Source organism: Agrilus planipennis, unplaced genomic scaffold, assembly GCF_000699045.2.
Source record: "Agrilus planipennis isolate EAB-ADULT unplaced genomic scaffold, Apla_2.0 scaffold48, whole genome shotgun sequence".
NCBI classification, from domain to species: domain Eukaryota; kingdom Metazoa; phylum Arthropoda; class Insecta; order Coleoptera; family Buprestidae; genus Agrilus; species Agrilus planipennis.
In genome coordinates, this window is record NW_020438937.1 from 1,172,762 (window position 1) to 1,188,752 (window position 15,991).

A 15,991-nucleotide genomic window follows, 5' to 3' on the forward strand; every position below is an offset into this window, starting at 1 on the left:
AGGATGAAATAAATTCTAGCAGAGCCCAAAGCGTCATCAAATATCCGTATTTTTGTTGGAAAGGTCTGAATAAAACAAATTAAAAATTACTAAAGGCAATTAATAAATTATTAAATTAAAAAGTAAATAAACTAAGAAATTACAAAAAGTTCCTTGATAATAAAATTATTAACATACGATTGATGTAAATTAAGAGAATGTAGGTACAAATACATCTTTCTGAAGTAAATAAATTAGTTTTATTTAATGCGTACTTTAACAAACTAAAAAAATCACACAGTTACAATTACATTTACAGTCTTAAACAGGGTGACCAATAGAAAAAAAGAATACAATTATTAAATTAAAAATTCTTAAGTACTAGTTGTGATTAAAAATAAATACAGAAATGATTTTTATTATTCCAGATAATATTGTAACACTTGTTGGAATTTCTAGTATTCCGTACAACATTTCGCAGTGAAGGAAGAAAATTCTGTGTAATTTACTTAATATAAAAATGTCTTTTTAGATAAAAAAAAGCTGTAACTAATCACTGGTGCGCTCTCATTATTCTCTACACATACTTATAAACTTCTTTCTAAATATTTTTCTTTCGTATTGGTGTATTTCTGGCAGTTAATTAATTCTACTCTGTAGCAAAACTACAAAAACTGTAGTACAGCTCTTCTAGAGATCTTTCCATAAAAAAACATAAAATCTACTATCACGAGTACGTATCAATAATATAATTGATCCATGGCAAATAATTGTAGACCATCGTGTAAATACCATATTTATTCTTTCGTCCGCATCCGTCTCCAAAGCTGGTTATTCCCTGAACCGCGAAACCCTTTTTTAGGCTGGCATTGCCCATAGGACATACAAGACCGCCGCCGCTGTCTCCTGCACAAGTATCAGCAGCCCCCGATTGCCAACCAGCGCAAAACATATTTTTTGTAATTAGGTACCGTTTATATGAATTTTTGCACGTTTCAAAACTCACAATTGGTACCTGGAAAAAATATTAATCTCAAATTTACATAAGTAACGCCAAGTTTGTGAAGTTAAAGATTCTAATCAGTCTACCTCCATTAAAACTTTTTGAGATTTCCAAAGTATTTTTGTAGTATTACTACTTTGTTGTTTGGCAGTAGAATAATATCAAAAAAAAGCAATTTTCTCACTTTTTCATGTAACAGAAGAGGCGCATCGACGCAGCCAATAAACTGTATGATTCAGTGTTTAATAGGAAGATATACACTGTCTGCAGATGATATAGTACTGATGGCGAGACTGAAGAAGATGCTAGGGAGACCGGAAAATTTTTTTGGTAAGGAAAGTGCTGGAATTAAATAGTGAAAAGTCGAAGATTATGGAAATTGGAAAGAAGAGGGCAAAAAGGGATAGCGATAGGAGTGGAGATAGAAAACGTAACGAAGTATACTCACCTTGGATATTTATTAAGTGACAACAATAGAGATGAAGTGCATATGACAAACCAGGTTGTTAAAGGGAGGGCAATGATAGGAAGAGTTTTTTGGTCTAGAGCAGAAATTATGTATGGTAGACTGGGGTAGGTTAGGTTACTATATTATTAGTATTGTATTTTATGAGGTAGAAATATGGGGATTGAAAGGAAAAAAGAAGTAGAAGTGTTGTACAAAAGATTTATAAAGTGACTTTTAAGATTATACGCCAGATTACGTAGTAAGAAGGGAGACGAAATGTGGGAAGATGTGGGAAGAGGAATTAAAAAGGGTGGTGAAATATAAGGACTGTTAGGGAGACCGGCAGAGGGATATATAGGGAAGGAAATATAGAGGAAGGAAATGATGGAAATAGGGATAAAATGTAGATATGATAGAGAGAGAGAGGGAAGGAGCAGGAACAGATGAGAAAGTGGTATAAGGAGAGAGCAAAGGTAGGAGAAATGGTAAGTAAAAGATGCAGGGAGATAATAAGAGGAGAGGATTAAAGAAAAATAGGAATATCGAGTAATGTAGAGGGCGTAAAGGAGATAGTATGGAGGGACTGGAAAGGGGACTCGGTGTCAAGGTATTTAGAAAGAGAGAGGGAAATAAGTGTAATAGCAATATTTAGGAGTGTAGAGGAAGTTAATATTGGAAAAAAGAGGAAGAAAGACAATGCAGGACATGTGAGTACTTAAGTAACTAATAAACGTTAAATCTTTTTTTATTTTTTAAGGAGGCGCAGTCTAAGTTTTTTCTTTCTACTAAAGATACGTATAACATAAAGTAGTCTTTCTCAAAGTGGGCGCTAATAACCCCTTGTGAGCCCCGGGGGCCTACAGGGAACGCCCATTTGAAAGAGAAGCTTACCATTGTCACCGTAAACTGTAAACTATTACGAAACTAAAATTAGATGCTTATTACAGTTGTTTAAAAACAAATTTTGAAGATACAAACAAAATTTATTAACTTCTTAATCCTTTCACGACTAGCTTGACTGTATTAATCAGTTATCCTGTCAATATTCAGTTGGAATTCATTATCAGTGAACTGCAAAATCATTCTGCAATAAAAAAAACCTTGCCCTAGAATCTATTTTAAATATAGGTTTTAACTCAGAAAAAGGATAATACACATATGCCACACTAATTTAACGTAACTTCGGGGGGACACTAGAAACTAATTGATTCTCAATGTGGGAGTGTAGACGAAATAAGTTCGAGAATCTCTGATAAATAGGTTCATCTTACCTTAGCTTCGTGCAGTACAGAAGTACCATATTCGTCGGAAGCCTTCACCTTGCCCCAGCCCATGATATGGCAAAGTTCTTTCGTCACCGGTCTGCTATCTGGCATGCACGCAACGGGCAGTCTGGCGGGTCGCGGTAGACGTAGAAGAGCAATGTCGTTGTCCACCGTTTGGTGGTTGAACCGCGGATGGAGGAAGACCTTTTGCACTGGCATTTCCACTTCGCGACCGTCGAAGTAGCTTAGATCGTGCTCGTTGAGACGGACACGCAAGTAACTTCGAATGCAATGGCCCGCGGTCAACACCCAACGCGGTGCAACCAGCGTGCCCGAACAAAACACTTCCTAAATAGATTACCCATCATCATTATGACCTTTTAGCATGAAGCACTAAACTCCAAAATGCTATATAATAACGTTTAAAAAGCCTAAATCACGTTCCGATATCCAAGCTGTCGTTCTCAGTTACAGACTAAATTGTTTAAAAAGTTTAGAAGGTTATTATGTACTTAGAATCGCTAAACTACAAATATCAAAGAGTGGTGCATACTAAGGGGAAGAATTTGAGGGAGGCCAAACTAATGAATCTGAGTTTATATAATAAAGAGTAAACATTTAGCTGTATGTCTTGTATGTTAAGTAAAACCAGCTATAAAGTAAAATTCGTCGCCTTGATTAGAAGACAAAGAAGCAAACTTATCTGGCGAAATCGTTCAATACCAACAAAAATTAACTAGTCCTACTAGAGAGTGAGTTGTGGGAACTAATGTGAAGTTGACAATAATCTAAAAATATCCGGATTTTAGAATGAAACAATATCTGACTGACTTCTATATTTCTCAATATTTTCGTAAGAGTCTAGAAGGAAAGAATTACCAACGCTTCCAATTAAATTTAAACAACTAGGGTGTATTTGGTACATGGTTATCATCGAATTAAAAGTATGGCCATAAGTAAAAAAAACCTATTCAGTTCAATTTCTGTGTTTTTATCCTACATTGCAATGTATGTCGTAATGGTATCTTCACACGTAAACTACCCTAACGTCAAGCTTAATGTATGCAATACTTAATATTTTACACGCTTTCGTCCTAACAAGAAAACAATGAATCTTTTCAATCAATTATTTTATACGGGCCAACCTTAAACTGCTATAATTATTCGATTTAATGTCAAGCTACGTAATCCCGCACAGATCAATAGCCTCATCCTATTTAATCATTCATGCTAGAACGGTATAACAATAGAGAAATTCGTCTAGCGTAACAGTTTCATCAACTGACATTTCACATTGGTTAAGGTTAATAACATCGACAAACGGACAAACGGACAAATGGTTTAGATATTTTATTAGTCTCGAATACACACTCAAAAGAGTAAAAAAAATTTTAGCCGTATCAGTTTTTTCTTTTTGTTATTTGAAATTCTACAATCGCTTGGAACCTTGCGAAACATTTTTTGTTAATAAAATTTTTTTGAATGAAGAAAACATTATGCAAATTTAATAATGCTTATTTTATCTCTGACAATTGTTTCTATTATAACCGCATTTTCAAAAAGTTTAAATGTATTGTTTGGATAATATGGCACTGCTTTCTTATTTTTGTAATAATTGTAGCTTTAAAAAAAACATCCCTTTGCGCTGTAATATTTATGGTCCTTTTCTATGAATGATTAATTAAAATATTATTGTTTCATTTTCATATTTTTAATTTCATAAATAGGAATATGGAAATTTTCCGTTTTAAACTTCTATTGTCAACTTTTACCCTTTATAATTGATTTTAAGACAACATTTAATTAGGAGTTAGGAACTGGAATTATACATTAATTAAATGTGCTTAAAATCGAAGGGTGCCCTTTTCTGAATTACAGCTAAATTTGATAAATACAAAAATACAAAGACTCAAAAAGTGTTTATCAATCGTTTAATTGTAGACCCATTTTTAATTTATCGTATTTTGTTTCAAATATTTACTTACACGTTATTCTAGTACTAAAATGTAATAACGGAATGTTAAACTTATTTTGCGAAACTTTTAGAAAATCCGTCTCCTTTTCTTGTTGAATACTCGGACGACTTAGTATTTGAAGACGACAACTCATTACTTAATGTTTCCTTTTTTCCTTTTTCGAATAATTTCTGCTTGTTTTCAGTATCGATATTTTGCTTTATACGATGTATTAATTTTAACTTCATGGTTTAAATTAAAAAAAAAAATACTTTTGATGGAATATTTGTCAAAACAGGCTTTAAAATTTGTCAAGTTTTATGTGACGGTTAAATAAATCAAGTACGTCACAATAAAATTTGTTATTATGATTTTCAAACTGTATAAATCACAAGAATATAAAAAACTTTGTAGTTAATACGGAAGCAGGAAGGAACATCTAGCTCATCTTAGGTTAAATATAGAAAAATTTAATCTGTCTTCTCACTTATTTGATAATAATTAGTATGAAATAGGTATCCTAGTTGTTTAAATTAAATTAGCATCAGCGTCGATAATCCTAATGAACACAGTTAGCAGCCCTATATCATCCTAAACTCGACTATGCATGTCTACTTCTTCCCATCTTGAGCTAATCCTAGCATTTCCCGAAAACCAGAGCAATCTACATCCCTAAGTATTTGGTAAAAGACTTTGTCCCTTATTATCGAATTAAAATTAGATTCTACACTAAGCAAGTCCATGTATTTAGAGCGTATGAGTTTTTGCGACGGTTTTTTACTTTAAATATGGTTATAATTCTATTTTGTTTAATATTAAACTTTTATCTTTTGTTATCCCAGACTACACAGCAAGACTCAGTAGTGTGACGTCCCTCTAACCCACCCCTATGTGGGGGCATCGTTTTGAACGTTAAAAATTGTATGTTTTTATTTATAATTGCAGAATACGAGCGAGGAATCTATATAATCGCGGTAGACGTAGGAGAGCAATGTCGTTGTCCACCGTTTGGTGGTTGAACCGCGGATGGAGGAAGACCTTTTGCACTGGCATTTCCACTTCGCGACCGTCGAAGTAGCTTAGATCGTGCTCGTTGAGACGGACACGCAAGTAACTTCGAATGCAATGGNGTTTTTATTTATAATTGCAGAATACGAGCGAGGAATCTATATAATAATCTTTTAAATTTAGATTTAAAATTTAAATTTACCCAAAGATTTCAATATTAAATTCCCCATTTCATACTGTCTTTTCCTAAAATGACGTATGAAGCTAATGAATAAAAGATGTTATAATTGGTAAATTTGTTTAGTAGATTATTTTATTATGTAAATTTGAAAAAGTAAAACTACGCGCTTCCAGTTGTGAATAAAAAACTAATGATAATTAATTCCAACACGAGTATTCTACCTATCTAATCAATTGAAAGCTGAATGAATAATTCAAATATTTTTCATTTTTAACTCACGCACAAATCATAAATTAGCGCTTAATAAGCGATCAAGATTAATAACTTTTACGGGAACTAAAACTGAAATTTGTTCATATTTTTTGAATGGGGGTTATTATGGAAGTTGAAATTCTTATGATCCAAGTGAGACATTAGCCAATTAAATTAAACAAAAATATACAACACGTTTTAATTAGAACGGTGTTATTTCTGTTTTGCGAACATTTAAAATGCAAAGTATTGTCATAAATAATTTATGATGGTTGTTAATGTAGATATATTAACCAAAAGAATAAAACATTAATTAATTGTAATGTTAGTTTTAAGAAGGTAGGTAATTTGGAATCATATAATACGTATGTAAAATATTACAAATAGAGATTTTGACGCAAAAATATGTTTATGTACGACAGATTTATAGATAGGATTAGCAATTCTTTTGTTTACAAATTTTTATCTACAGTAACACAGTTCGTAGTTAAAAAATATTATTATAAGAGGTCAAGGAAGTATGCATATATACTTCGTCAAATGAATGTAAGTATGTACATACTTTATATAACTTACGATTAAATATTTTTGAAGTTTTTAGCGAAATAATGAATGACTAGTAATTAAATACGCGCAAATAAATCTTCAGCAGGTTAACATTTAATTTATGTTTCTTTATTACTATTGTACGAATTTTGGTAATTTTTTTTATTTACGAAACAATTTCATGGTCACATCATCACCATCCCAGATTTACATATATCAACAAATGACACCATACTACCATTTCACTGCATTAATTGTATACTGCAACTAGATTATCAGCACTGATATTATAGTATGTTTTCCTCTTCCAGTAGAATTTTATTTTGTTTTATTTTATCCAAATTAGTTTTCTCAAAAATTTCCAAAACTTGAATATAGAAGAATGAAGATTCGGGCGAGAGAGTGAAAGCGAGACTTCAAGATATAATCTACGTTCACGTTATCAACGCAGTACTACCACTGAGGATGTCAGCCGCAGTAGCTGACGAAACGTCTGGACAGAATAGTTCACTTAGACCATGGCCCTATAGCCCGAGCCTTCGTTCTACTATGGATTTCGGCCGTGAAAGCCTTTGTTCTCATATTTTAGTATAGAGTTTCAAAAAAGAGCGCAACAAATTCTATACTTACAGATTAGTTTACTTAAGAAACTACAAATATTTCTTATAACTTTTGGTCCACTCTGTATATTAAATTTATAAATTATAATAAACATTGCAAAATCTATGAGATCAGTAATTTGCATCCTCAGCTAAAACCGCTATCGTAAAGATGTTTTGTCTTTTTTGTGACTTTCTTTTGCAATTATTACTGGTCTAAAAGTTGTAATATTTATTTAAAAGAACTTACCAAGTATTTGTTCATTACAGCTATATGCCAAGGCCATTTGTTCTTCTTAGATTCAAAACCTCCAATTATCTTCAGCATTTTCATCTTCTTAAAAGGTTTTCCACATTCTGTCGCTCTGACGTCGGTTTCTTCATCGATCATGAAATCTTCACCAGTGTATTTGTACCTGTTAGCATCTTTGGGTTATTAATTAGCAACAGTAATGTGTAATTTCCAAAGGTGCGTTTGAAAGAAGAGCGATTCCTTAAAATCCTTCATCAGCAAAGATAACTTAATTTGTATGCATTGCATACATACATATGTATACGTCGAAATATTTAAACAATCTGCTGTTTGCAGTATTGTGGATAATATGATGTCACGGCGAAAAAAGGCATATATATTATTAAATACAAGAACGTGTTCCGTATATAAAGGGTGTGTTTTTAGTTGCCTTATTTTAAATTGCATGCTCTGGTAATTAAGAACGTTAGGGAGGTATGTCAAAACGCTACGAGACAAATAAAAATTTGGAACAACGTTCCTCATTCAACTCTAAAACTCGTATAAAAATTACAAATCGATTCATTAAATCGTTAAAAAGTTATTGAAATTTTAAAAAATTGTAATTTTACACGTCATTTTATGGAGATTCGTTAACCGAACAGATTAAATTTATTTTTATTAACAGAAAAAAAGCTACCAGAAATTTCAAACTTTTATAATAAGTAACTTGAACTCTGGAGAATCACTTTAGCGTAAGGTTATTCAAATTCACTAAATGGTTATTGAGGAAAAAATGAAAAATTAGCTGAAAATCTCGTTTTTACTTGATAATATAATGATAATATTTATAATTGTCTGAAATAAATGCAATTTTAAAGTTTTAATTATTATTTAAACATATTAAAAAGTTTTACGCTCATTATTAATAGAGATTGAAACTAAATATTTTTTTGTTTCGAAGTTGAAATCAAGGCATATTCACTGCCAAAAGTCAGTTAAAAATTTTCCATATTATTCGTTATTTCTTATTTTATTCAAAGTTTTTGGTCAAATTCCAAATTTTCTCTCAAACCGTACACTTTTTTTAGTATAGATAGTATTTATTTACCTCATGATACGCTGCAAAACCTAATTAATCACAAATTTCTAATTTTATGTACTCTTGTCTCCGATTGTACCTCCCAAACATCCTTAACATTTGAAAAACATAAAAACATACTTCTAATTACGATTTTTTTTTTAGTAAAACGTCTAGTGAAACTTAACTAGGTACTGGCTATATGTTTGTTGCTCTTGTTTCAATCGCACCCCAACGATCGAAAACTAACCAGTTATGCTTCGTCGTTTTTCGTAGACCAAATTAAGGACATGCTGTTGGCAGTCGGTACCTTCATGGTAGCAGAAAGCCTTTTGCCTTTGGGTTTTCCTTTTACATTTAATTAATTGTTTGCACACTCTATATCTCGATGTTCTGCATTTTGACGAGCATGAACTCCATTCTGACCATTTACTCCAAATTCGAGAACGCGTTGTTTTAGCTTCCGGTTTATTCTAGTAAACGAAATTTAAAATTCAAACGAGTCGCTCAAAAAGTTGATTGATTTTATTTATTTAAAATACGTAAACAAAATGGAGATTTCCAATAATGTTCTTATTGTTTAATCGAAAACAACAAATGAAGATAACGATTTTGCTCTAAAAGCTAACCAAAAAATAATAGCAAAAAGTAATTGTAGCCCTACGACCACTTGGCATATGTGAAGAACCTAAAACTAAATATGAAAACAAAATTTGGTCTAGTTAGAAATGAAGAGGTATTAGAAAGAATAGGAGAACAGAGGACTCCATGGAAGTCAATAAGAAATAGGCGAGGTAGGTTGATGGGACACCTTCTCAGGCATGAAGGTCTAGTCAGAGACATATAAGAGGCAGAAACGGGAGTTAGGAGGGCTAGAGGTAGACCTAGATTAGATTACTGTTCGCAAACAGTTAGGGATGTAGGATGTTCTAGTTTTAGGGAAATGCGAAGATTAGCTCAAAATAGGAAATAGTGGAGGTGCGTGTCCAACCAGTCTTAGGACTGACGACCTTATGATGATGAAAAAGGAGGTGGTAGGTAAAATATATTGTAAGCATTTCTTGGTCGTGTTAGATCTCTCTTTACCAAGATAAGAACCTGCTGTCGTTCTTATCTTTAAATGACGTGAAATTTTTTAAGACGCTTTTATTTCGTATAAAGTCGTTATTCAGAGGCGTTTATAATTAAATACCTTTCCACATTTAAAAGTGTTTTATACTTGTTCGATAGTTAACGTCAAATAACTTAATGATTTATAAAGTGCGCCTATACGTGAATGAATAATAATTGCCTCCTCCGAAGAATTCTAGTTGGATGTTAACTAACACTTGCTGATGGGAACATTACTATATACAGGGCGTCCCGTTTTGGTTTAAGATTCATTACTTTATTCCTGGTAGTTTAAAAGTGCTAGAGAACATGGCTATAAAGTTGAAAAACATGGGGAGGAAAAATATACACAATGTTGTTGAATTTTATCGCATTTTCAATTTGGAAAATTGATCCATATGATTTGAAACAACCAGGCATCAATTTAATGTGTATTTTTGATTAATTACCTCATCATTTTATACAATAAGGACGATGGAGTGTCTTAACTTCCCTGCGAAATTAAAGCCAAAAAGTGTTCAAAGTTATTTATTTTAAAAAAACAACCACCAACGTTTCACTCTAAGTTGTCTAGCTTTCTTAAGGTTACAAAACAAATAAATGATGTTGGAACTGATGTTGTCCTGATTCGGATCTAAAGGCAGTTGTCGATCGTAGTTGTTTCCTAACGTTTCGCTAGCAAGAGTGATTCTTCAATCTCTTTGATGAAATTCGTCGTAGGTGCTAGCGAAACGTTAGGAAGTAATTGTAATCGACGACTGCCTTTAGGTCCGAATTAAAATAACATCAGTTCACTTATTGGTCAAATGATGTTAGTATTATTTTATATAATTTTTAAGAAAATGAGCCACATTAATTTTATTATCGAAAATTACCTGGATGGAATGCAAATGGAATTTCTTTTTTCGGAAAGGTGCATATTAATTAACGAACCAAACTAACCCAATAATTCATATTTATAGGAAATCCACTAAGAAAGCTCCTAAAAGTTTAAAAGTTACGAAGTATTGGTACAGGTCGGACGGAGGAAGCTGGCGGAAATTTTAAAATGGCGTGGATGCGCTGTGGTAAAAGTAGGTAGTTTTAGGTATAATGATTGCAGCCCTCTTTCTTTAGTATCCCTAGATTAAATATTTAAATCAGGGATCAATTTGCAAATTTTTGTATGTTCTTGTGTAGCCTTAAAAAGCGCGCATCGGGGATGAAACGTCAGTGTGGTTTTCTAATCAATAGAAAATCTCATCCACGCTATCAATTCTGATTTCAACATACTACTATTAAAGAGTAGGTAATGGTACACCTTTAATTATTATTTTAGTTGTGTTACACTAATTTTATTCAACAAATATTGTTGGATTTCTAAAATTGAACGACTCTTTCCGATTTATCTAATATTTGTAGAAACAGAATCGAAGAAAAATTAATTGGCAAAAATGAACTAACCTGTTGACTGTATTTCTAATAACGAATACGCACTAATGAATGAAAACTGATATCTAGGAAGAAGTCTTGATGTCTTTCTGTTTAATTTCCCTTTCTACATTGATTATTCAACAGATTAACAGTTATGCAAATATTAACAACCGATCTGAGACACACTGTAGTTAACTAATACAGGCATTTCATACAGACATGTTGTACCTGCAGGTATGTAAGCCGATAACTTGAAAGCAGGTAAGCGAAGACATAGAAATCGTGACCGAACTCATTACAACAAGCTCACGTATCGACTAACAGAACCTATCAACAGAATCCAAGAGATAAACGGGACGGCTAAAAGGCAACCCATGGCGAAGAAATTGACTTATCTGACACGAGAGCCTTTTATTTACAAAAGCTCTCTTTAACAGGCTGCTTATACAATATCATAAGTTGACTTTGTTTTGTGCTTATTCACCTAAATAAATTGAAAGGTACAGATCACGATCTACTAGGTATATATAGGGTTGTTCGGAAAGTCATTTCGTTTTTTCCTGACAGAGGATTTAATTGTATTCTTTTGCACCCAACTTCACATTTAAGCCGTATAATTTTTATATGCTTTGAGAGCTCATATAGCAAGGCTTGTGTGTGAAAAATTCCAATTAATTCTACGCAGTAGTTTTTGGTTGGTGCCCTTTTAAATGTGGAGAGCGATAAGCAGCATTTTCGACATATCTTACTGTTTTACTACAGAAAGGGTAAAAATGCTGTTAAAGCCAGAAAGAAATTGACTGATGTGTATGGAGAAGGTGTGTTGACTGTACGCCAGTGCCAGAACTGGTTCGCTAAATTTCGATCCGGCAATTTTGATGTCGAAGATGCACCACGTTCGGGAAGGTCGGTTGAAGCTGATAAAGACGCGATAAAGGCATTAGTTGATGTGAACCGGCGAATAACAACACGTGAGATCGGATTGAGGTTAAATTTATCAAATTCAACAGTTTATGACCACTGGAAAGGCCTGGGATTATCCTCGAAGCTCGATGTATGGGTTCCCCATGTTCTCACAGACAGAAATCTGTGTCGCCGCATTGACGTCTGCGATTCGCTTCTCAAACGTCACGAAAATGATCCGTTTTTGAAGCGCATCATCACTGGGGACGAAAAATGGGTTGTATACAACAACGTCAAACGCAAGAGGTCATGGAGCAAAAAAGATGAACCGGCTCAAACCATTTCCAAAGCCGATATTCACCAAAGAACGAAATGACTTTCCGAACAACCCGATAGTATACTAGATATTTAAACCTTTCGCTTTTCAAGGTATTAACGGTTAAATCAATTCAGATCCCTTTAGATTTTGCGATTACCAGAGCAGTACCTACGTAATACGGAAAACAGAATTTTGTGAAAATATTAAAGTTTCTTAAAAATAAGCTTGAAATGTGCGAACTTTGGTTTGGTTTGATTTCTGATTTTGGTTGTTCCAAAAGCATATTACACATGATGAATCCAAATCTCAAGCTTTCATTTCATTTATAATCACGATGTGGTAGATTAACACATGATGATATAGAGCTTCAAAACTGATAACCGTTGTTATTTTAATATTTACAGTGTGATTTCCTAAAGCTGTCAACATTTTAAACAAGTTCCATCCACGAGAGCAAAAGGTTCTTAATTTTCACAAAAATATCTTTTAGTTACGAATTCTTTAACCTATTAGGCGCAAATAGTTTAAAATGAAAACCACTTAAAAGGGCAGAATGATGTTTTATCTTATTTATTAAAATGGGATGAATATAGAGTAAATTAGATATTCAACTAAATTTCACTGGATACCCTACCTAAAAGTAATCAGATAGCACAAGTGATGCTTCACAAAATACTCCATCTCGCTGTTTTATATGGAGATTCTGATTGTTAGTGGTAAATTTTTGAAAATTTCGACTCTGAAAGACTTAAGGTTGTGTATGTATGATTATATTGAAGAATTTTTGTTAAAAAGTTTTAGAAAATATATTAAAATCCTTCCGGAAACTCAAATAAAACTCCAATTATTTATATACCCATAAAGGGTAAAATGTTATAACCATTTGTACTTGAGCGAACGTTCGAAATGAGCCTAAGCAATAGCCCACGGTATATTGTATTAGAATATTTTGAAAATTGATACCTACAATTTCTAATCTTCTTCCCCTATTTTGCATTCAATTCCTTTTGATCAAAGCAATACTAGGGTTTAAATTTATTTTATTTGTGAATATATTTTTTGTCATGTTACCGCGGAAAGCTCATTTTGCGTGCTATAAAATAGGGAATATATGGCCTTTTTTCAGCCGTTTTTTAATCGGGAAGCAATGAAATTAGTCATTAAAAGAAAGATATCAGTTGTTCAATGACAATGACTTCCTATAACCTTTAAATCATATACTCTTATTTCGTCAACTATCAATTTAATGATGAGTTTTCCGTACAAACATGACAACATAGTATACATACCTCGGGAAAAAACAGGGTTATTTCAGACTTCATGTTAGCCTTCGGCTCGGGTGGCAATTCACATGCAGTCTGAAAAAACCCTGTTTCTACCTTCGAGACGTAATGTAGATACTATTTTCAGTGTTTGGACTTAGATTATTTTGAATTCATTTGGATTGTTTCATTCGATCGGATTTTTACCATTTTGTTTCATGTCGTCTTAATTTTCAGATATTTCAATAAATTGTATGAGCAATGGAATTTTTAATGGCTATCATACTAGCAGACCATAAAGTACATACACCTTAAAATTTGCTTCCTAATCGTGATAACAAACAAAACATTTTCATATTGAAAATTATCAAAAAGTTTGATTCCCCCTAGCGGGGTCATCTTAGGTGTTGATATGTAAATTCCTTTAATCAAAACTGACCCTATATTAATATAAATCTACCCTGAAAGTTTGGTTAGAAAATATTGGTGGTATCGTAGAATTGCGGTCATCCGGATAATCAAATGATGATATTGTATGATGTAGTAATGATACAACTTTACACAGAATTGTACTCAACGATTTTCAAAATATTCTAGCACACCTAGTACATCATCGTGGGCCATCGATTGAGTCTACCCCAAACCTTCGACTGGGTACAATTGGTTATTGCAGCTTACCCCTTATAATTCTTACCTCCATTTGTACTATGTGAAGTTCATTTCGTTCTGGTTTGTGTCTGGATTTCCTCTTGCACCTCTTCCGTTTGCATACCCGCTCTTCGTAAATCCTGGAAGTGCTGCATTTCGGACTGATGCAGTCCTTAATTCTTCTTTGTATGCACTTTTCGCACCTGGACCATGAAGACCATTTCGAGTACAACGGCATTCCATGCGACGCATGGTGCGATCCATTTCTGTAGCCGAAACTAGTCGCGACCTTATTATTTTTAGTTGAAACGGAAGAGTTATGATGATACTCCCGGTCGTTTTCCAAGCCAAGGGACATGTTTTGTGCCAATATCCGTAGCACGTTGGCCTCTATCTGCAAAAAACGAAATAAAACACGTGTTTATTTCAGTTGCATAGTACGCGCGTTTTGACGACTGGACAAGGCGCGTAGCCAAAATGCCTGTGTTGGTGTATTTTTAATAGCGCGAGCTGCTATTTGATGAATTTATCGTAACAATTGTCCCGAAAAGATGCAGACGACAGATTTTGTTGATTTTGTTTGAAATAGATACAAAGAATGAGTCGTTCAACTCTCTTGTTGTTTCTGATACTACAAGTAAAAATATAAATGCAACACTGTTGTTGTCTACTATTTTAAAATCGGCCATAAAATACGTTTAGATGCCAGCATAGTTGACGTTCTACACGAGAAAATTCAAAGGATTCATTTACAATAATTATCATTCCAGCGTTTTCAAATAAATTACTTTCTCCAAATTAGCTGCTATACGAACAAGCTGAAAATATTTTACTACAAAAGTCATATTTTTAACAAAAATGCATGTACTTATCAGTTGGAGGGTAATTCGCAAACACAAAAACAACAAAAATTAATTAATCCTTAGATTTTTCCACTTGTATGTATAACATTTAGGTATTATTATTTCATGAGCCCGCAATTATTATTGTCAACATTGTTACATGGTTGGCATGGTTTGATAATAATTTTCGGTTTATAAATCATCCTATATTAATTTAGATAATAACACTAAAATAGTATACCCTAAGTAGGCTGACGAAATGGCATCAAAATATCGCAAATTAAGCCAAAAAAGTTAGAGTATTAACCTTGTCCAATATTAATACAGTGAACGATTAAACAAATAGAATACTAACAATTAAAAGTTTTAGAATATAGATTTGATCACAGTCCCAACAATACTTAAGATTTTTCAATAGAAGATGAGATTATGTAACGGTGAAACCAAAAATCATCACCTGAAGATACTTAATTTAAGTGAAACAATTGTTGTGTGTGTGAACAAATATATCTTGAAACTTTCTTTTGCTATTATTTAAATTAATTATGAATCAGTTTGAAGAAGTAGAAACTATCACAATCTATAATTCACCTTATATTGTGTTCCGTGTATAGGAAAATGAATTCAAATATTAATCTCAAAATTAATTTTCCATTTATACCAACCATAAATCACCTCAAGTTAATGAGGAAAATTTTTTGCTGTTGTCACACTCTCTCCATTAATTTGTGGTAATTTATAGTGGTATAAATGGAAAATGAATTTTCACATTAATATTTGATATATAGGGTTGTTCGGAAAGTCATTTCGTTTTTTTTTGTGGAAATGAAAGACAGTTTTCGTATAATAAACAAATACTTTATTAAATTATATATTGACCGTTCTGGTCCAACACTTTTTGCCATCTTTCTGGTAGTAGCATAATTCCACGCTCATAAAATTTTT

At 32.8% G+C, this 15,991-nt stretch overlaps 1 protein-coding gene across 1 annotated transcript; it reads right to left on the reverse strand.

The window, feature by feature from the left end:
- Positions 1 to 22: 22 nt before the first annotated feature.
- Positions 23 to 14,616, reverse strand: LOC108732538 (coagulation factor X). The gene is made up of 5 exons (XM_018463411.2): positions 14,251 to 14,616; positions 8,800 to 9,022; positions 7,487 to 7,662; positions 2,702 to 3,043; positions 23 to 994 (listed from the first exon to the last, which is right to left on the reverse strand). The coding sequence occupies exons 1-5, from the start codon at positions 14,560 to 14,562 to the stop codon at positions 707 to 709; spliced, it is 1,341 nt and encodes a 446-aa protein (XP_018318913.1). The 5' UTR covers positions 14,563 to 14,616; the 3' UTR covers positions 23 to 706.
- Positions 14,617 to 15,991: the final 1,375 nt, after the last annotated feature.

Excerpts from the sequence above, each read along its gene's own strand:
- LOC108732538 (XM_018463411.2), bottom strand. The coding sequence starts at position 14,562 with ATGTCCCTTGGCTTGGAAAACGACCGGGAGTATCATCATAACTCTTCC. Across the intron at positions 3,044-7,486 it reads CTGTAATGAACAAATACTTG|GAAGTGTTTTGTTCGGGCAC; the intron begins GTAAGTTCTTTT and ends TAATCTATTTAG. Across the intron at positions 995-2,701 it reads CTGTACTGCACGAAGCTAAG|GTACCAATTGTGAGTTTTGA; the intron begins GTAAGATGAACC and ends TATTTTTTCCAG.